Raw genomic sequence first — 21464 nt, 5'->3', positions numbered from 1 at the left:
AAAAAAATTTCAGATTAAACTCAATCGGATTAAGGCATTTAAATGAACGTGTTTCAATCTGATTATTTGGGGATCATGTTAATGTATCCAATGACACTGCTTCACTAATTCACTGTAAGCTCTACAAACAAATCTCTCTACTTTACACTGAGTGTTTGCAATAGCATGGTCACTGCAAATAAGGTCATTCAAGCAAATCATACTTTTTGCAATAATTAGACACATGCTTGTGAAAGGTGTACAAGAAAAGAAAGTGAAGTGAAGAGTGTGGAATTAGTCAACCAGCTTCACTTAAAGGGATTATTCACCCAAAAACAATAATTCTGTGGTCATTTACTCACACTTCACTTGTTCAAAACCTATTTGATTTTCTTTCTTCCATTGAACACAAAAGAACTGTCTGATTTGTGTTTCCTACTATGCAAGACAAGAAGAGAAGAAGAAAAGCTGATTTGCATTTTTGGGGTGAATTATCCCTTTAATGTAGAAATTAACAATTTTATAACCTTAATACTGTTTGAAAGGGGAGTGGGAGTTGTTCACCTGTCACTTAGATGGTGAAAGCTACTGCTCTCATCTGGGTGGTCTTCTTCAAAACTCAGATTGGACCAGCTCCCAAGACTATCATCTCCAACACTCAAACTGAGCTGCTGACTCACTGTTGACTCCGTCACATTGCCACCCTCTTTTCTAGGAGTCCTGAACCAAAAAAGACGTCAGTCATGATACACAATCTTTGACTACAAAAGTGTTTCAAAATCTAGGAAATCCACATTTTGTGAGTAACTGTTGAGCAAGTTTAAACGATTCTGTGAAAGATGCTTAAGTTTACCCGAGATTGATGGTTTGGCAGGCATTGGACAATGCGGATGTCATAATCTCTGTGGTGAGACTTTCTGCAAAGCTTGCGCCATCATGACCAATCCCACTGTCAGCATTCAGGCTGGTGCAGCTCAGTTCCTTCTTGGCTTTCTCAATAGCACTGGATACCATTTCTTCAGCAAAAGCAGTTCTTTTCTCCAAATCAATGTGAATTCTAGGAATATCCAAACCAGTCACTGCACCAGACTCTTGTTGCCTTCTTATTTTCAGACCCTGAAAACCGCGACGTCCATCTCGACTGCAAAACAAGCAATCTCGACCTTGGCAATATCGACAGGTTTCACATGCCTCAGCCAGTTTTTCTGTAAAGGAATTGGGTTCAAGTGCTCTCCTGTCCCCCGCTGCCTGAACACATGCCGGCCCCAGTGTCATTTCCAAAGTGTCATCAACAATTTTCCTGGCATAATGTTCAATCACTTGCATGACACCGCTGTTGCTTTTACCATCATTCAAACTGCTCGTACTGTGATACAGCCTGTTTGCTTCAGCGAAAGGTAAAGGGGAGCATGAAAATGTACCCTTGATGAGATTTTCAGGCACGTCCTCAACAGTAGATTTCCTGTAGAGGCAAGAATCAGTGAGCGATTTAGGCATTCTAACTGACGACATTCTCAGCTTTCTCGTGACATCACATGTGATGTTGTAGGCCAGCGACTCTGCAAAGCTCACAAGTTCAACATATTCGTTACTGCTCAAGTCTTGACTATCTTGACAGGCACATGGCAGAGATTCACAGGAGGACCCATCTTTGCCATCAGTTACTGCAGTGTGGGGTGACATAGATATGGAAATCTGAGAAACCTCAGGACTGGGATCATTGTGTAATCGACGAGAGGAGTGAAGCCTCAAAGGAGACCTCTGCTTTATTTTCCTTGCTGCATGAGCCAAGCCAGACTTAATTGATCGATATGCCAAACGTGTGGCATACTGATCCAATATAAGCTCTCTGTTGCCTCCCTCCTTCTTGAGCACCTTAATGAGGTAACCTGCATATTCGTCAGTCACACTCTCACAACTCGGATATTCTGATGACATTCCACTTGAACCGCCACTTGCTTGAACATCACTAGACCATTGACAAGTCAAACTTCCTAAAAGGCCTTCTCCATTCTGATGCTTGTCTGCAGAATACACAGATCCTCTTTTTATCGTTTTGTGACGACAATGGGTTGAACTTATCCTTTTGACATCATTGATGACTTCTCCAGCCACTTCTCCAGCATACGTCCACAAAGAATTCAAAGTCTGCTCTGAAAACTGTGCACTATGCAAGGCAATACTGTCTTTGCTCTCATCACCCACAGGCTTTTTCACATCTCCGAGGCTGAGTGTGTCCATCTCAGTTGCCATGGACACAATGTGGCATGCTAAACGCTCTGCATAATGGAGGGCACTCCTCTCAATCATTCTACTCCTGACACTGGGACTCATCTTTTCCTGGGAGTTTCTAGTGTGAGGACCATCTTCTTGGTCTTCCTCCTCATCTTCATTACTGACTGCTTCTTCAGAGAGAGACCTAATGAGTTTCAGCATGAAATCAGCCTTGTCAGAAACAGAACCTTTTTCTTTGACATCTGTAACAGGCGGGTAATACGGGGTGGGTGGAGGAGTTGCAGGAGAAAATTCTTTTGCAAGTGTTCCTTTGAGCTTCTTTGAGAACTGTCTAATCTGTTTCTCACTGTGCTCATCAGATGGCTGTTGAGGACTCGAGGGTGGAGTGCTTGGGATTTCAACTGATTTTGATCCAGAGTTGCTGCTTAATGAGTCTTCAGCAGCTGCTCTTCTACCACCACATGAGTGAAACTCAAAACTTGGCACCTCCAATACGTCCCTTCTCGCTACAGAGCGGACCTCTGGGGTAAGCTTGGAGACCGGACGAACAGTTCTCGAGGATGTGTCACAAGAGCCTTTTGATGTCAAGTGAAAGGGAGTCTGATGGCAACCTTTTTGACCTGATACATCATTTAATTTGACAACTCCATGGGTTGGAGTGGATATACGAGCTGCTATTGTTTTGTTCAAAAAGTCTGCACAGTCCTCAACTTTCTTTTTCACTTTTGTTGAGGAATGCATAAGATCGAATGCCTCACCTACTATTGTGTCCACCATATTCCCAGAGAAGTTTTGAAAAGTCTTTCCAATTGAGGGTTTGCTGGAATCATTTTCAGTGGATGGACTGCTAACAATTTCCTCAACACTGGCATTTTGGATTCTTGCAGGACCTGGGGAAGTTTCAGTCTGAGTTGTAGCAGAGATATCTGAGCTTGAGGATGCTGCCTCCCCTTGGCAACATATGGTTCTTTTAGGGCTGGTCTGACATACATGATCAATACTGTGTTTATACTGAGAAGGTTCATCTGAGCTGTGTACATGAGATATGACCTTGCCAGCCACAGGAACTGGAACACAACTGGCCATACCTGACACACAATACAAGGCTTTCTTAACTGTGCAACCACCCTGCTCTTGATTTGCAACCTCTGTGACAATCTGTGATCCAAGATAGCTAGATTGAGAACTGCAGGTTTTTGTAATATGAGAACTATCTTCAGCACTCACATAGCAAATGTTGTCTACTGACACACTGATAGCTGCCTGTGTAGTAAAAGTCACATCAGCTTGAGAGAGCTCTATAAAAGCCTCTTGCAAAACAGACTCAGAGAGATCGGAGGCATAGGATGAAACCACTTCCTCCTCTTGCTCAAATGACCAGTCACTTGGTGTGAGTGGTGTTGAGGGATGTGAAAACTGGCATACCTCCATAATTCCTTCAAACACTAATTCCTCGGCCAGATCTGCAGCAAATCGTGTGACAGTGTTATTAAAAATCTGCTTTTTCACAAACAAGAACTCTTTGAGGGCTCCAGAAATTGCCTCCCCTACTAAGAAATTGGCTAGACCATTTATGGCACGCTCTTTTAACACATATGCATGGCGCATACCTATCTCATGAAAGGCCATTTGAAAAACTGAAGAAGTCAACCTTGCAGCCATATGGCAAAGCGTAGTGGTACAGGAGGACACACCTTTCTGCAAGTCCCTTAAGGCACTGCCAAGGCTCCTTTCAACCAAGTCTGTAGCAAATTTCTGAATCCCATCCTTAAGAGACTGTGACTGGGATTTGGTGATGGTGACTGTCTCCTGGATGTCTGAAAGCTTCATGAGATGTCCATTAGTATTTTGGAACTCCTTATGACACACACAGCTCAGGTTTTTATTAATGTTAAAATCAACAGGGGAGGAGTACCCACAAACTGATCCAAGGATTTCTTTTGACAAACTGTTGGCAAAATCAGAGTACGTTTTGTACAGCGAGCAAAGGTCCTGTGGTTTACGTAATTCTGAACCCTCACTGTCCCCCTTCCAAAAATACTCTAAGGACCCTCCTTCTCCCAGTGGGCTAAATGCAGATGAACGAACTGGGCTGAAGAGTGGCCCGCTTTCCTCGCAGGGAGTCCTTGCCAGCCGTGGGGATTCTGGTGAGTCAGACTGAATACTATAGGGTGATCCTGGTTTAAGTGGGGTTGGTTTCTTGACATTGGCTGGAAGAGTCCTATGATCAAACTTGTGAGGGTTCATTCCTGTGGTTGAGCACCCCCTTGATACGAATTTACATCCAGACTTGTCAACATGCTTCTCTGTTTGACCAGGGTGTTCTTTATGAGCCTTGACAATGGAATCAAAAGACTGGTCTAGTTCATCAAACTGATCAAAGCTGTCGAAAAATTCACTAACTTCTGAGTCAGAGTCTTCTACTCCATCCTTTAAAACAGGGATCTTGGGGATGTCAAGTTTTGCTTTTAGACTCTTCTGATATCCAACTTCATCCAAGAATATAATTGGGCTGGGACTTGAGCAATCTGAATCATCTGACTCAGTAAGGGACGTGGCAGTAGCACGTCCTTTTGGCGGACTGCCAAGTACACATGGGCTCTCTGAATTTCTTTGAAATGCTATTGACTTTATAACGGTTTCTGACACTTTTGCCTGAGCCTTTTCTCTGCGCGATGACTTCTTGGGAATGGAACTTAAAATTATGTGAGATCCAGTTAGGTCTTTCAAATGAGAGGGGACTGTCTGGGATGCCACATCCCTTTGGTTCCTGTGACCATGAGAACCTGCAAGAACCGAAGAACACATTGGTAAATAATATTAAAGTAACTAAAAACAGAACTTGTAGATGGTCATAAGCATTTACTTTCAAAACCTCTCTGGTTGGTGGTTATCTATACTTCTAATTCAGCAAAGATGCATTGACTTGAACAGTTAGCAAAAAATGTTGAGTGATACAACATTGATCATTTTATCAAGATAAAACTATTTAGTAACCTTCCTACATAGTCACCTGTGTCATCTTCTTCGAGATGCTCAAGAGCTGTAACAAAGTCCTCTTCGATAGAAGAGACAGACTGATTGGTGTCATCATCCTCAGCCTGACATGATTCTGAATTGCCTCTGTGCAGAACCTGTAACTCCAGGGCATACCTTATTCCAGCGCTGTACCGAGCCAACAACCCCAGCATGGTGCAAACATTAGTTTGAGAGGTGGGACTATGCCTCAGTATACACAAGGCTCTTGAACAGGCCTAAAGATGAAAGATAAATAATATAATGCAGTTTTAAAAGACATTAAATGGGTTAAAAATGCTGGGATGACATAATAAAAATATTTAAGCCATGATACATTGACAAGAGAAATTGTTATGATAGCCTTAATGTTAATCTGGAAGATAAACATAACGGACTAAGTCTGTGACCTGTCAAGCACTAAACTGACATAATTCCTTGAGAAGTTCAAATTTCTATACTTCTCACAGTATTTTAATTTTCCCCGACATGTGTGAAAGAAAACATGCAACCTCTTGTTATGTCTGGAAAACATTTGTGGTTTGAAGTAATGCTCAAAATTCAAAACCTAACAACATTACTGCCTTTCACAAGGTTAGTTCTGCTTAGACTCAATTTCACACAATAATATCAATACCACAAATCTTAAAAACCCATACAAAACAGTGCCAGACACCTGATTTTCAAAATAAAAGACATAAAAATAAACATATACTCTCAAAAATTCAACAACACTCAAACAAAAATACCTGAGAAACACTGTCTTTTCTCTCAAAAGGTCTTTTAGGATCTTTGAGAAGTAGAATCTCTTCATCTTTAAGATTATGTACATGTAGTGACCTAAGCAACTCCATCATTTCAGTAGAAAGTGACGTCAGAGCCTGTGGGCATAAAAATGTATTACTCTAGGATCTCCAAAAAAAAAAAAAAAATCACACAAAAAAGTCTTTAAAATGTCATATGATCCTCCTGATTTCATTGTAATATGATTTGCTGCTCAAGAAACACACACATAGCACAAAAGATTTGTACCTGTAGAGTGAAGTCCTCTCCCTCAGCATGACTAGGTAAGCAAACATAATGTACCTACAAAACGAGGACACAATTATGCATATTAAAGATTGCATAAAGATTTTAAACTGAAATTTGGTGTTAAACAATAATCGCCTGTTTCTCTTTAACACAAAGCACAAACTTATTTTGTGGTTAGTACCTGTCACTGCTAATTAATTTAAATGAAATTAACAGGTGCAATAAATGGTCAGGATCCTCCTTGCTGATTAAACTAGGCACACCTACTGTAATAATAACATTTGTTTGCATTTTCTATTGATCATGTGCTGAACTACCAGAAGGTTGATCAATTTGCAAAACAGTTAAATTTGAAAAATGATGGAGAAGAGTGTTATATCAAAGCATAAATCCATATGTCACTTGCAGCTGAGTTTACTTTCACAATTTCAGGTGTCAAGCTTGCCATGATGGAGTGATGCTATGCAGCATTTGCATTATCTGAGTTCCTTTAGTCAACGGTGCAGTGTGTTCAAATAAACTAAAATATCAGCAGTTCACCGCTCTTCATAAGAATTGCAAAGCCACAAGGATGAATGCCAGCCCAACAATTTTTGGAACATAACAGTTCATACAAAGTAGGTGAGATGCAGTCATGTAAATAATGAGGTGAGATGCAACAGTCACACTGTTGCATTGTCCCAGATGACTCTAACCACTCTCTTTATCGCCAATATCTGTTGTCATAGAGGCTTTCAAAATCACTCAGCTCAAAAGGAGGTCACAAAAGATTTCAGCTGACACATTTGTATATGCACCATTCTACTGAAGCAATGTTGGGGTTTCAGGTTTAGTCCAACAGACAGCTTCTTTTGCATAATAACATATTTGAAGCTTAAATGGGAAATGTGAAGCTTGATTAAAAGGCTTATAATCATTCTCCTATTAAAATGTGTTTTAGAACCTGTGAAATTGTTCTCATCATTTCTGCAGCTATTTTACAGTTTAAAAAATATTGGTATATATATAATTATTTTTGTTAGCACCTTTTACACATAGGTCTTCACTGGTAAATTATGTGTGAACAGTAGAACTAAGGCAAAAAATTTGATTCTGCATCGATTCTTTACAAACAACTATATCCTTCTTGTATCCAATTCCTATACTATAAACACACTTAATACGCTTAAACTTTTTATAATATATATATATATATATATATATATATATATATATATATATATATATATATATATATATATATATATATATATATATATATATATATATATATATATATATAAATAATTTACAAGTTTTTTTAGTGATAATTACAAGTGTTCACTGTATAGTGAGCTGTGTTTACATTACTAATTGCCTGACTCTCAAGGGCTCTTCCTCATGAACATTTAAATGTACGATTAAAAACTAGCCTGGAGCACCATCTGCAGTTAAAAACTAGCCTGAAGCACAATATTTTGTTAAAAAATAGACTAGAGCACCATCTGTTTTAAAATAATAATAATAATAATAATAATAATAATAATAAAATAGCCTAGTGCATAATCTTCTGTTTCAAAATAATAATAATAAAATAGCCTAGTGCATAATCTTCTGTGAAAAAACTAGCCTAGAGCACTATCTGATCTTAAAAATTAGCCTAGAGCACTAACTGTAGTTAAAACTAGCCTAGAGCACTAACTGTGGTTAAAACTAGCCTGGAACACTATATGATGTTAAAAACTAGCCTAGAGCACTATCTGTAGTTAAAAACTAGCCTAAAGCATTATCTGCTGTTAAAAAAACTAGCCTAGAGCACTATCTGTAGTTAAAAACTAGCCTAAAGCATTATCTGCTGTTAAAAAAACTAGCCTAGAGCACTAGCTGCTGTTAAAAACTAGCTTACAGCACTATCTGCAGTTAAAAACTAGCCTAGAGCACTATCTGTACTTAAAAACTAGCTTACAGCACTATCTGCGGTTAAAACTAGGCTAGAGCACTAGCTGTAGTTAAAAACTAGCCTCGATCCTCATCTGCTGATTAAAAAAAAAAAAAAAACTAATAAGGGTTTTGCCAAGAAGAAATGTTCTGTCTATGTTCACAAAATTAGAGCCGTGTTAAAAAAATTGCTTACAAAATTGATTTTGTGAATTTCAAAATGTATCACTAATCTTTTGTTTTTTCACAACAGATGGCTAGTTTTATTACTAGTTTATTTTTTTTCTATGCATTTTGGCTGTTTGTCCAGACTTGAATCACACAACTTAGTGTAAGGAGACTGAAACTGACAACTTCTGAAAACTCCGGGTACAGTGTGGCCATGTTGACACTATAACCAAAGTTTTTCCCTAATAATGTGTTTTCTCCTTTGTGATTGGCCTTTGTGATTGGCCTTTCTCCTTTGTGATTGGCCTAAACCTTTTCTAACATTTTTGACTGTTTTAGGTTCATGTGGTATTTATAAGAAATTGGATGCAAGAAGTGTTCAGCAGCTTAAAAAGCATTCAGCTCCATCTGCTGTATAAAAACTAAATTGATTTAAGAGAGAATAACAAGGCATTTTGAAAATTCAGAATCAAAGCAGAGTTGACTTCTCTAACACTTTTTCACCTCAGCATGACGTTGTCAACAAAAGACAGTTACAGTGTTTGAGGCCATTTGTCACCATTTAGGGAAAACCATACAGTGTTGATATGCTAATTTTCATCATTGTATATAAAGTTTCCTAACCAATGGCTTGCGATTTTCAAAAGTTCAAAATCAACTCTGTATTCAAATAGCATTGCGATGTTACATTCAGTGTTGCATTAATAGCTTGTTCATCCTAAATATAAGTGTGCTATAAAAACAAATCACTTTAAAGATGGCAGCACTGTTGTGAATAGATTCAAATCATAAACAAAATGTAACATTTTGTTCAATTTTAACCAATTCTGGATTCAATATCCCATGCACAAAGAATTCAGGAAAAAAATATAGATACAGTAGAGAATTGTTTTGGAATCAAAAAGTGACTCAGAATACGGTCAGATTATGAAGTCCCATCCCTACTTAAGGATCTGGCACAAACATTTCAGCAGTTCAGAATTGATTCTTTCTTTTAAGATACAATGACCTTATTTGACACAAACTTTGATGTAGGGCTGGGTGATTTGGCCTAAAATTAAAATCTCAATTAATTGAACATTTTAACTTGAGCACAATTAATGAACGACTATTTTATTAAATTTGTTTGTACATTAAATATACTCACTAATTACAAGTGAGATATTTTGGAATGGAGGGTGCATTACTTGATTTTAAAATAACCGAAAGAAATAATCTGACTTCTGAAATCTATCTATGATTATTTATTAAACATCAATGTTGAACAATTGAAATTAAAACACACATTGCCTAAAACCAACAGTCATTTTTTTCTTATAATAAAAAAATGAAAATAAATAACTCGCACTTTTGGATACAAAACTAATTATTTTTAATGTTTTCCATTTTTAAAGTAGAAACAAAGCAGCATCTCTTCTAAATAAAATAACTCTTGTATATCCTGTAAATAATATTTTAAACAGTGCATTTCTTGAATCTTCTGTAAAGAAATTTTTAATGTAAATAAGAGTTTTATTGTAAAGAAAAATATGCCATCTTTGGCACAGCTTCCAATCATCGTCACTGTAGTGCAAACGTGTAATGTATACTTAAATTTTTTGAGAGGTGCACTTAAATACGACCGCACGAAGGCTGCACCGGACCATACCCGTGCGTTCAACATAGAAGTTTAAAGTATAAAGCCTTAACTGAGCAGGGTCATGTGACTCCACACGTGGTAGGGAAAGTAATTGAAAAATTTGACCTGGAAAAACTTGATCGATCATAGGTACTGAATGTCGATTTTGATTAATTGTTCAGTCCTTCTTTGATGTTTAAAACTTTGACGACCTCCTCAAACAGCAACATTACAGATTGCAGTATGGATAAATGTTCAAAAGGCGCATAATAAGGGCACAATAAAAGAGTTCCTTTGCAACTTCATGCACATTAAAAAACACCCATATGGAAGTCTGAAATGCATGACGGTGTGTGTGATCCTTACTTCTGACAGACACTGCGGTTCTTTATTATGCAGCTCCACTACCACATTGCACAGCTCCTTTTTGTGTTTCAACAAACTCTTCAGGCACGGGTTTGAGCCCTCACGGATGGTCTGATCAAAGAAATATAAAGTATGTTAGAAACTGCAGGAGATTCCCACAAAAAATAACACCACAGATATGTTTTAGGAGAAAAAAAACTTCAATCAACAGCATACCTCTTTCTTCATGGTGGCACGGCTCTTTATTGGGATACCTCTGATCCGTGCACAGGCGTCCATGATGTTGCTTGGCTGGACAGGAGGTTCTCCTCTCCTTTAAGACAAATCAGCCCATTTAATTATCACATCTCATAACAATTGTCAATTAGGCTACAAATAATTCCATAGACTCTACAGTAGCTACATTAACATGCACTCAAACAATCTGTTTATAAATGGATTGACAGCTCATTAAAACTGGAAAGTCTTATGAATCACTTTCACTCATTAATTGCATTTTAACTGGATTGGACAACGCGACACAGATTTAAAATAATATGAGCAAAGAGAAAACAGGCAAAATTCAGACGACACGTATGGTAGTTAAGTTTTTTTTTTTTTTTTAAAGATGTCATTAAGTTTATAAGAAAAGCATATATTCACATGGAATAAAATAATCTCAAGGGCTTTTTGGTTTGAGAATATTGCAATTGCAACTAGAATGTTTGCATTGTATGCTCATAAATTGTGTTTGGAAAATAAATATTCATGCAAATTGGATTAGAAAGTTTAGGGTTCATATACAGTAAGCAGAACATTTTCTGAAATTGGAATGGATTCACAGAAGGAAACTGGCACATGTAAGAACACAAAACTCAAAGGTTCACAGAAAGATAAAGACCCCAATGACTGCATGTACAACAACAGATTGTTCAAAATGTCTTTTGTTGTTTTATAAGAGTTTAAAAATATAAGAGTTTTTAAAACACAAGAGTATTTAGAAAATTATTTAGTATTTACATTTACATTTAAAGCAGGGTCTCTGCAGGTTCCATCAAACAAATTTAAAGGGCGCCAATGATAAACTTTTGTAAGCTGTTTGGACAGAACTGTGTGTAGGTATACAGTGTATACCAGTCATATCCACATATCCACTGTATACACATATACAGTGTATCCACTGTCATATTGGAGTGATCGAAACCCGACAAGTCTCTTTTTAGGACCCAAATCTCAGTGATTTCAAGGCCCATTTCAACGTGATGTAGGAGTGTGGTTTTCCCCACCCACTGAATTAATTGACAGGCACCATAATTACATGTATACACATGTCCACAAAAAAAAAAAAAAATCATAAAGAAACCGGGATTAACATATCTGTTCAAATCTTTGTGATTTTTATAAGTCTTCATTCATTCATTCATTTTCTTGTCAGTTTATTAGTCCCTTTATTAATACGGGGTCGCCACAGCAGAATGAACCGCCAACTTATCCAGCAAGTTTTTACGCAGCAGATGCCCTTTCAGCCGCAACCCATCTCTGGGAAACATCCAAACACACACTCATACTCTACGGACAATTTAGCCTACCCAATTCACCTGTACCGCATGTCTTTGGACTGTGGGGGAAACCGGAGCACCCGGAACGCCACACAGAAACGCCAACTGAGCCAAGGCTCGAACCACCGACCCAGCAATCTTCTTGCTGTGAGGCGACAGCACTACATACTGGGCCACTGCTTCGCCCTTTTATAAGTATTTTAGGTTTAAAAGATTTTGTTTTTGGAATTTAAGATATTTTAAGACCACACAGACACACTGTAATGTATACATTAACCAAAAAAAAATATATTTGGTTATTAATTGCGACTTTCAAAACACAAATTAAGATATTTTAGATTAAATACAAGAGCTCTCAGACCCTCCATGAACAACAAGGGTTGCGAGATGTCCAGAAAAGATACCGAAAACTTTTCTAAAACTTCAGTGGTTCAACTGTTATCATTTGAAGCTCCAAGAACACTTTTGTGCACCAAAAAAAATGTCCACAAAATAATGTTTTCATTGTCAGATTGGAGCGTAAGTTTACTATGGGTAATACGAAGCTTGCGTGTTGCAATGTTGACAATGTGTTGTACTGCCTATAGTAAACACACTCGACCTGTCATGGAAAATATAGGCTGAACAACATCTTTTTTTTTTGGAGTTACATAAGATTACAGTTAAATCACTTAAGTTACTTGGAATGTTGTGGCCAGATTTTATGTTTTGGGTTCCTTTTCTGGACTTTGAACATCTCAGGACTCTGTCTAGCGGGTACGAGAAAGTTCTCAAATTTCATCTTAAATATCTTTATTTGCATTCTGGAGATGAGCAAAGGTCTCAGGAGATTAGATTGACATGATTCAAACAATATGAGGCTGAGTAATTAATGATAGAATTTTCATTTTTGAGTGAACCATAACTAAAACTATGCTTTGGATTTTTAACTAGGAGATCACGTGACTTCTGGGTAAAACATGGGCATTCCATCTGCTCCAGTTAGACAGAAACGTGGGGTGAATATGAGAAGACGGAAAAAAAATACCTAAAGAGTGAAAGTTGAACAGTTCATATCTTCAATGTTATACGGTCTACAGCAAGAAAACTATCTTGGGCCATCTGTGTGTGCGGTATACCATAATGATAGAAAAATGTAGGTCTCGGCTATTAGCGGCCCAAAGTCAGGCTGTTATCACATTCTCACATAGCCTAAGCCGAAACAAAGCATGCTGTAGCAGTGAGATCTTATCAGTGTGCAGTGCAGAAGCTTGCGTGAAAGAAGCAGATTCGAAAACCAGAATCTGATTAAGTATAGAACAAAAAATAAATGTGGAGCAAATGCCAGTTACAAAAGGCTACCTAGTGTAGCAGGTTAGGTGAGTGCATCCATCTGGTACTATGGGTTAATAAGGCCTCAGAAATAAATCTGCTGGCTCAGGCTGATTATAATACACCATTTGTTTACAGCCTGACAAACAAGCTTATCTAATCTCGAACAACTGATAGCGTGTTGGTTTTTAATAGAGTGCTACAGTTAGTGTCCACTTTTTCTGCAGCATTTTTATCCATACAAAACTCTTTGTTAAAGCCTTATCTTATAACAAAGGCCAGACAGAATCTGCTGACATTTTTTGTATTTGCGCAGAATAAAAAAAAAAAAACTGGATTTATGCTGAATGATTCTTAACTAAAAAATGCATATTTGAAATTTAAAAAATAGCTTTTTAACTTTTATTTAATGTTTACAATGCAAATTCAATTAGATCCACATATTTAGTAAACGGATGAGCCGCCCTTCACTGACAAAGGTCCAGAATTTGTCCCATATATTTGCACTGCTATCCATTTAATCAACGGAAACCCCGCCTCTGTTTTTGTTTGATTAAAAAAGAAAAAGATATGACTGACGTAACACCGACTGACACTTTTTCCACTCAGAGTTGACTTTTTTTCCAACTGCGAGCACAAAGTGAGCAATGGCAAAAAACGTGAGGTGTGCAGGGCGTTGCAAAAACACTTGCAACGTTGGTAAACCATTCAAATGATGCCCCTCTCAACTAGGGCTGTGCAATTTGGGGAAAATATCTAATCACTAGGGGTGTCACGATTTTGATTTTTAATCGAAATCGAAAAATTTAGTCTCAATTTCGATTATCGAATCAAAAAATAAAATCGTCGATGCTGCCACGCCCCCATGTCACATCAGCTTGGCTTGCCAGGCGGGAAATAAACAGGCTTGTTGAAGTGCTTGTTAAACTGCAGAAGCAGGAGACCCGTCGACAGAACTTAAACCCACTCCTCTTTCAATGAAGTCGCCGGTGTGTAAGCATTTTGGATTTCCAGTGAGTTATGTTGACAACGTTCGTGTTGTCGACAAAAAAAACAGTTTTGCAAGCTCTGCTATGTACGTATTACGTACGGTTCGTCCGATAGACAACACCGGCATCGCGATCCTCCGCCCGCCCCCGTTGCAAATGCGCTCGCGAAAAGTACATACTCAGGTCTTTGTTTTTAAATGGCATTTTAGAACGACAACGATTTGACATCCACAGTGGCGTGTAGCATTTCTGAGCAGCCCTCCTTCCTCTCTACCTCTGAAAATGCACATCACCTGACCACACAGATACAGACGCACTCACAGCCATGCGCTCGAGACAGCAGGTCCAAGCAGTCAGAGGACTGCTTCAATCTTTCACTCACTTGTACTTAGTCATTTTAGCGAACACCTCAGATACTGTTGGCTGGTTCCTGTTGGTTGTGCATCTTTTTTACCAACGCCATTATAACGACACAGATCACTGCCTATTCACGAGTACCGCAGAAAAAGTGATTGACAGGTGGTAATTATGTGTGTATCTTGCCTTTATTCATTTACTGTATGATTTGTTTATGGGTAAAACAAAGACCATGCAGGTCAGGTAGTTTAAACGGTAGGCTACAAATAATTAATTGGTTATTGATTAATTAATTATTCATAATCGAAAATCAAATCGAATCGTGCCTTTAGAATCGAAAATGTAATCAAATTGAGGATTTGGAGGATCGTGACACCCTTACTAATCGCATTTAATTTTTGACAGATATTGTTATTACGACTTGATTTACCATTTAATTTTGTACTCAAGCTTTACCTCACTAATCTGTAAGTCATGGCAACAATTCTGTGACAGCTCTTGAAAACTACCTGCTTTTTTTCGGTCTGTGACTGAAACCAAAATATTGCCATATTACTAATGCTGTTTTTCTTTGATATGAATTTGTCTATTATGCTTCTAAAGCAGTAGACACCATAATCCCACTTGTCAGCGCATTCATGTTTCCTTCCCTTTTTTTATTACAAGCGTAGTTCGGTTGCGCAATTTTAATTGGGCAAAACAAAAGTGTGCTCACTGAACTGGCTAGCAAGACTGTCAGACACGCATTTGCTCTGAGCGAGGGAAATTATTACTTATAAATTTCATATTGCAGCCTCTTGCGATTAAACAAAAGATTTCAAATATCAATCGCGATTGAATTTCGATTAATCACACAACCCCACTCTGAACGCAAAAAGCATGTTCGCTGTGATCAGCCCCTTATGCAGCCAAATTTTAAAAATATATACAACAATATTTTGTTTATCATTTAACTGATACTATTAATCAGTAAAAAAATGCACCCTCTCGGTTAACTGTTAATCGGTTATTATGAGCATAACTAACGTGCAGATATACATTTTCAAACACATGATGTAAAAACATGCATGTAAATAATAAGTGCATTGTAGCAAACTATTAATTTGAACCTAACTAAAGAGCAATCAAAGCTACTTAATATAAAGTGGGACCTACATTTATTTTGTAATTTTCAATAAACTCATTGATAAATGCAAAAAAGTAATCACTAATGGAATAAATGCTCAAGCTCCGTTTTTTCCTTTAATTTCATCAATTGGTGAACTTTGTTCCTCGCTGTTGTCGCCACTGGCTTGCTTGGTTTGAGACTTCAGTGTTTGGACTTTTAGCAGTGAGGATTAAACCACACTGAACCAAACTAAACTGAACTTCAACTCTGAAAACTGGACTGACAAAGTTTCAATTTACTATAATCTTCTATGTTAAGCTGCTTTGACACAATCTTATGGAAGCCTGTTCCCTCCACTGAATAAAAAAAATTATAATAAATAAATACATTCATTCATTCATTTTCTTTTCGGCTTAGTCCCTTTATTAATCCGGGGTCGTACAGGGGAATGAACCGCCAACTTACCCAGCACGTTTTTACGCAGCGGATGCCCTTCCAGGCGCAACCCATCTCTGGGAAACATCCACACACTCATTCAAACACACATTCATACACTTCGGACAATTTAGCCTACCCAATTCACCTGTACCGCATTTCTTTGGACTGTGGGGAAAACCGGAGCACCCTGAGGAAACCCCTGCGAAGGCAGGGAAAACATGCAAACTTCACACAGAAACGCCAACTGAGCCGAGGCTCGAACCAGCGATCCAGCGACCCTCTTGCTGTGAGGTGACAACACTACCTACTGTGCCACTGTGTCGCCCTAAATAAATACAATGTAAAAAAATTATAAAGTCAGAATTCTGAGTTATAGAGTCAGAATTCCGGGTTATATAGTCAGAATTCTGAGTTATAAAGTCAGAATTCTGGGTTATAAAGTCAGAATTTTGGGTTATATAGTCTGAATTCTGAGTTATAAAGTCAGAATTCTGGGTTATAAAGTCAGAATTTTGGGTTATATAGTCTGAATTCTGAGTTATAAAGTCAGATTTCTGGGTAATAAACTCAGAACTGCATGTTATTAAGTCAGAATTCCGAGTTTTAAAGTCAGAATTCTGAGTTACAAATACTTATTATTAAAAACTAATTCTGAGTTTATTGTACTTAATACTTCTGACTTAATTACTTACTATTGTGACTTCATAACTCAGAATTGTGACTTTAAGACTCAAAATTGTGACAACTCAGATTTCTGAGTACTTTTCTGATAACTTTTTTACATTGTATTTCTTTATTTTATTCAGTGGCGGAAATGAGCTTCCATACAATCTACATTGTTAAAGTGCTGTAGAAATAAAGATGAATTGAATTTTTAAAGACCTCTTTTTCTTTTTCTTCGGCCACACGATAACCAGAAGGGTTTGATGCCTGTGATTCAAATTTAGATTTTTTGGTTTTCGCTTTAGCTGAATTATTCCTTTATCTTAAGAGGTGCGTGTAGTAATAGTTTGCAGAACCTTCTGCTGCTGCTGTTGCAAAAAAAAAAAAAAAAAAAAGGTTTTATAAAAATGTATATTAAATACTGAGTCCTGCAACTATTGTTTCTTACTGAAGAAGCTCTCACACCTAAATGCTGAAATAGGTCAGACTTTGATGCATTTCGGCATGACTGTGTGTGGGTAGGGACTGCGAAGGTAAACACTATTTCTAAGAATTCACCACACACTAAAAGAGAACACGAACACCAAACCTCAATCTTCAAGAGATCGAGAGAGAAAGAGGAGGGGAATATTAACTTGCAAGTGATGGCGGTGACTGCATGTGATCTGTGCTGAAAGCATCAGCAGGGTCAAATGATTTCCTCAAATCAACAGATGTTTATGAGATCACCGACTGTTCCCAGCTTATAAAGGGGAGTGGCAAACACTGCATGCAGAAGACGTGATTTCTTGCCATAACAGCCTGCTTTCAGTACTCAAGATTTGCTTTAAGGCTTCAAACGTGTAAAAACACGGCCCATCATAACCCTACAGCTGTGACAACTCCAGATGTCCACGGCAAACCGCTGTATACATGTACGAGACCACACGGCTTTACGAAATTTGAGATGTATAATGTTTTGTCATCTCTGATGCTTATCTCTCTTTTTTTTGGTTTAGTTTAATGGTTCGTGTATGTGTTCGATTTTAGACATTGTCACGGGGTGTGCTACATCGCTAAATAACAGCAAGGTTCATTAGTAAACAGTACAAGGCGAAGTATTATCTGTAATATATGTTTATTCGTCCGTGTGTAACATTTGTTAACGCTAAAGCCTGATGATGTCATTAGAGACGCAGCTGGTTCGCGCATTAGCATCAGGCCTGTGAAAACATCAGTCGTGATCCGCACCTTTGACACCACTCGCCCTTAGCTACTCCGTGATGCGCGATTTCAAAAAGGAAAATGACATGCAAATGAAAATGAAGTGCGTCTCACCTTTTCTGACAGAGCCGTGCAGTGGGCAAGCTAGCTGCTCTTACGTCCGTTCATTTCATGAAAACAAGACGACCAGGCGAAAACAATCACTGCCAGAGCGGAGGTTCGAGGGGTAGGCGATCGCAGATTCACTGATGGGGTAAGATCCACTTGCACAAAAATGATAATAATAAATAAATAAATGAACATTTAATTTATATGTACTCAATATGTACGTAATTTCAATATTTTCGTGTTTTTATTTTGGTCAAATAAAAAGCTCAATGTAACAGAACAAAGTAACTTGAAGGACAATTCAATGTAGCATACATTTTGCCTACTCTTTAGGATGTGTAAGCATTTTACTATTTCCTCGCCAGTTAAGTACTGCAATATGTTTTTTTTTCGATATTAATAATAACAGTAATAATAATAGGTTGGCGCAACAGGCGTAATCTTTGCCCAGCACTAGATAATATAATAATAATTATAATAATAAAAAAAATAATATAGCTTTATATAATAATATATAATACTATAACTATATAACTTTAATAATATATAAATATATAAATTAATAATAATAAATTAATAAAGGGACTAAGTCAAAAAACGTCATAAATGAATATATATATATATATATATATATATATATATATATATATATATATATATATATATATATATATATATATATATATATATATATGTATGTATATGTATGTATGTATGTGTGTATATATATATAAATATATATATATATATATATATATATATATATATATATATATATATATATATATATATATATATATATGTATATATATATGTATGTATGTGTATATATATATGTATATATATATATATATATATATATATATATATATATATATATATATATATATATATATATATATATATATATGTATGTATATATATGTATATATATATATGTATATATATATGTATGTGTGTGTGTGTATGTATATATATATATATATATATATATATATATATATATATATATATATATATATATATATATATATTCATTCATTTATGACGTTTTTTGATATATATATATATATATATATATATATATATATATATATATATATATATATATATATATATATATATATATATTTGTGTCTATCCACAAAATGGCGACAGGACCACATAATAAGCCCATTGAGAGGGCCCTTTGAAATCCCACCAATTTTTTATTATTATTTTTTTTGTAGCCTTCTTCGAATTAGTTGGCCCCTCCAATTGATGTCAATGTCATTATTTATTTCAAAATATATTGATAAGCATCAATATATTGGAAAGCACCAGCTGTATACAAACGTCTGGCAGACGTCTGTATGATGTCAGTTTAACACACATTCTGAATCGCAAACATCCTAAAGATGTCTAATAGAAGTCTATTTCACATCTGATAGGAAACGTCTTGTAGATGTCTTGCAGATGTGAATGCAGACGTCAAAAGACTCGTCAGTGGGGATTTACTGGGATGTAGATTACATCTCATTTGACTTTTATTTATTTTTTGATAGTTGACGATTTGTATTATGGCAGGCTTAGCTTATTTGATTTGTTTCTGAGGGTACAGTTGTCTCGTGTTCTCCTGTTCAAAAATAAATGTTTTTAAATCAAAACTTGCATCAGTATCATGGATCAAAATGTCAGTACACAAACCCAACGTAGCCTACGGTTTAAAGGTATTTGAGCACAAGTAGGCCAAATGCATCAATTTGGTGGTGAATGAAAGAACCAGTCATTATTATAATCTGATTCAATTATAGATTAAAACACTATTTGTGCATGTTTATATTCAAATAATAAAAAAAAAAAAATGTGTTGGGGGCCCACTGACATTAAGAGGGTACAGGGCCCAGAATTTGGTGCTACGCCCCTGCTGGTAAGTGATATTCTAATGCTGTGTTCACACCAGTCGCGGAATGTGCGGATAAATCATGCTATTCATGCAAATCTCGTTATTCATTTTTATATACACGATTATGCCATCGAACTGTTGTATAAACTCAATATCACACTCGTAACAGTGTGATATGGCTGTATATCAGCACTGGTGGGATACTAAGGTACTTGGCCTGCGGCTCTGTGTTAACACGCGTCTCCCACCAGTGCTGATATACAGCCATATCACAGTGCTACTCGTGTGATATTGCTCGTGTGTGTGTGTGTGTGTGTGTGTATACACTGATAAAGCACACCTGAAAGCATCAAATGAAGTCTCATTTCCTAAACATGCACACACAAAAGTGAGTACAAATATATTGTGTGGCTATATTCTTGTAGGTCTAAGAACGTTCAAGGTTACTAAAGTAACCCTTCGTTCCCCGAGGAGGGGAACGGAAGCACTATAAGTGGATTGATGTACTAATCCACGTATGGGAGGATTCGGTTCAGAAGCCGCTCGTCTGAAAGAGTATTGAACGGGCCAATTAAGAATGAATTGGCAGCGCAAGCCTGCGCAGGTGTGCTGCATAGCCAATTAACTGAGCATATAAGCACACCTGGCGCCAGCAGATGCTATCCTTTTTAAGCTGAAGAGACTTTTAACAGCTAAGGGACAGTCATTATGGTGACAGAGTAAAGTGCTTCCGTTCCCCTCCTCGGGGAACGAAGGGTTACTTTAGTAACCTCGAACGTTCCCCTTCGGGGGGAACTCCAGCACTATAAGTGGATTGATGTACTAATCCACGTATGGGAGCCCATTGAAAGCGCCAAAATGACCGCACCTTACCAACACCCAACATGAGAGGGCAATCAGGCAAGCGTGACGCACCCAGATCATGAGAGGCGTGGTCCTCCAACGTGCCCTTGGCCCTAACTTATCCCACTTCAAAAGAAGCTTTACGGAATAGGTATATTTTTTTGGGAGTCGCTAGCGTCTAGATGATACAGGAATATAAGACAGTACTTTGGGAAGCGTGCCATCCCAGTAGGGAGGACGCTGTGGAGACCATCTGCACCCAATGGGGGAAACAAATGGAATTACATATGGACTAACCCTGAGAAGGGGAAGTGCGCATAAGAAGGTGGTTAGCGGATAGGGAAAGCATGGGTCCACCCAGGGGGGGGGAACTTAACCGTGGCGGAAAAGCATATGGGGATCACCAGCGGAGATCGGCCATAGCAGGCACCTATACCCAAAACGCGGGCTTACCAGCGGGCAGACCTACAACGTAATGGGCCAGCAAGTGACTCCTCCGCTGAGTCAGTGCTGGGGGCCTCGGAGGAATCTGCAGGGCTCACCGAATGGGGAACTTTACTGACAGACAGGAGGATGCACATCTCTCCGTGTTAGGGAAAAAAGGCACCGCAAGCGTGTTACAACACCTACCGAGTTGTTTCCTCAATCACCAAAGGTCCCTAACATCCTTGAGGAAATCGGCTCCACTCGC

General features: G+C 37.6%; 1 protein-coding gene across 6 annotated transcripts in view; it reads right to left on the bottom strand.

Moving 5' to 3' along the window:
• akap11 (A kinase (PRKA) anchor protein 11) overlaps nt 1–18123 on the bottom strand; it is a 35122-nt gene extending 16999 nt beyond the window's left edge. For 5 of the 6 annotated variants that reach the window (XR_012385256.1, XM_009304582.5, XM_068223573.2 and 2 more), the window contains exons 1-8: nt 18052–18123; nt 10547–10643; nt 10331–10441; nt 6262–6315; nt 5979–6110; nt 5228–5468; nt 833–5000; nt 544–699 (exon numbers count right to left, since the gene is read on the bottom strand). Coding sequence is in view for 5 of the 6 variants with exons in the window: in XM_009304582.5 (XP_009302857.2) it covers nt 544–699; nt 833–5000; nt 5228–5468; nt 5979–6110; nt 6262–6315; nt 10331–10441; nt 10547–10609 (4925 nt within the window). In the remaining variant the exon portion in view is untranslated. Of the gene's footprint in view, nt 1–543; nt 700–832; nt 5001–5227; nt 5469–5978; nt 6111–6261; nt 6316–10330; nt 10442–10546; nt 10648–18051 lie in introns of all 6 variants that reach the window. The other variant, XM_017357775.4, reaches the window with a different exon arrangement.
• Nucleotides 18124–21464: the final 3341 nt, after the last annotated feature.

This window comes from Danio rerio, chromosome 9, assembly GCF_049306965.1.
Source record: "Danio rerio strain Tuebingen ecotype United States chromosome 9, GRCz12tu, whole genome shotgun sequence".
Classification (NCBI taxonomy): Eukaryota; Metazoa; Chordata; class Actinopteri; order Cypriniformes; family Danionidae; genus Danio; species Danio rerio.
This window is presented reverse-complemented; position numbering and strand designations above follow the sequence as displayed.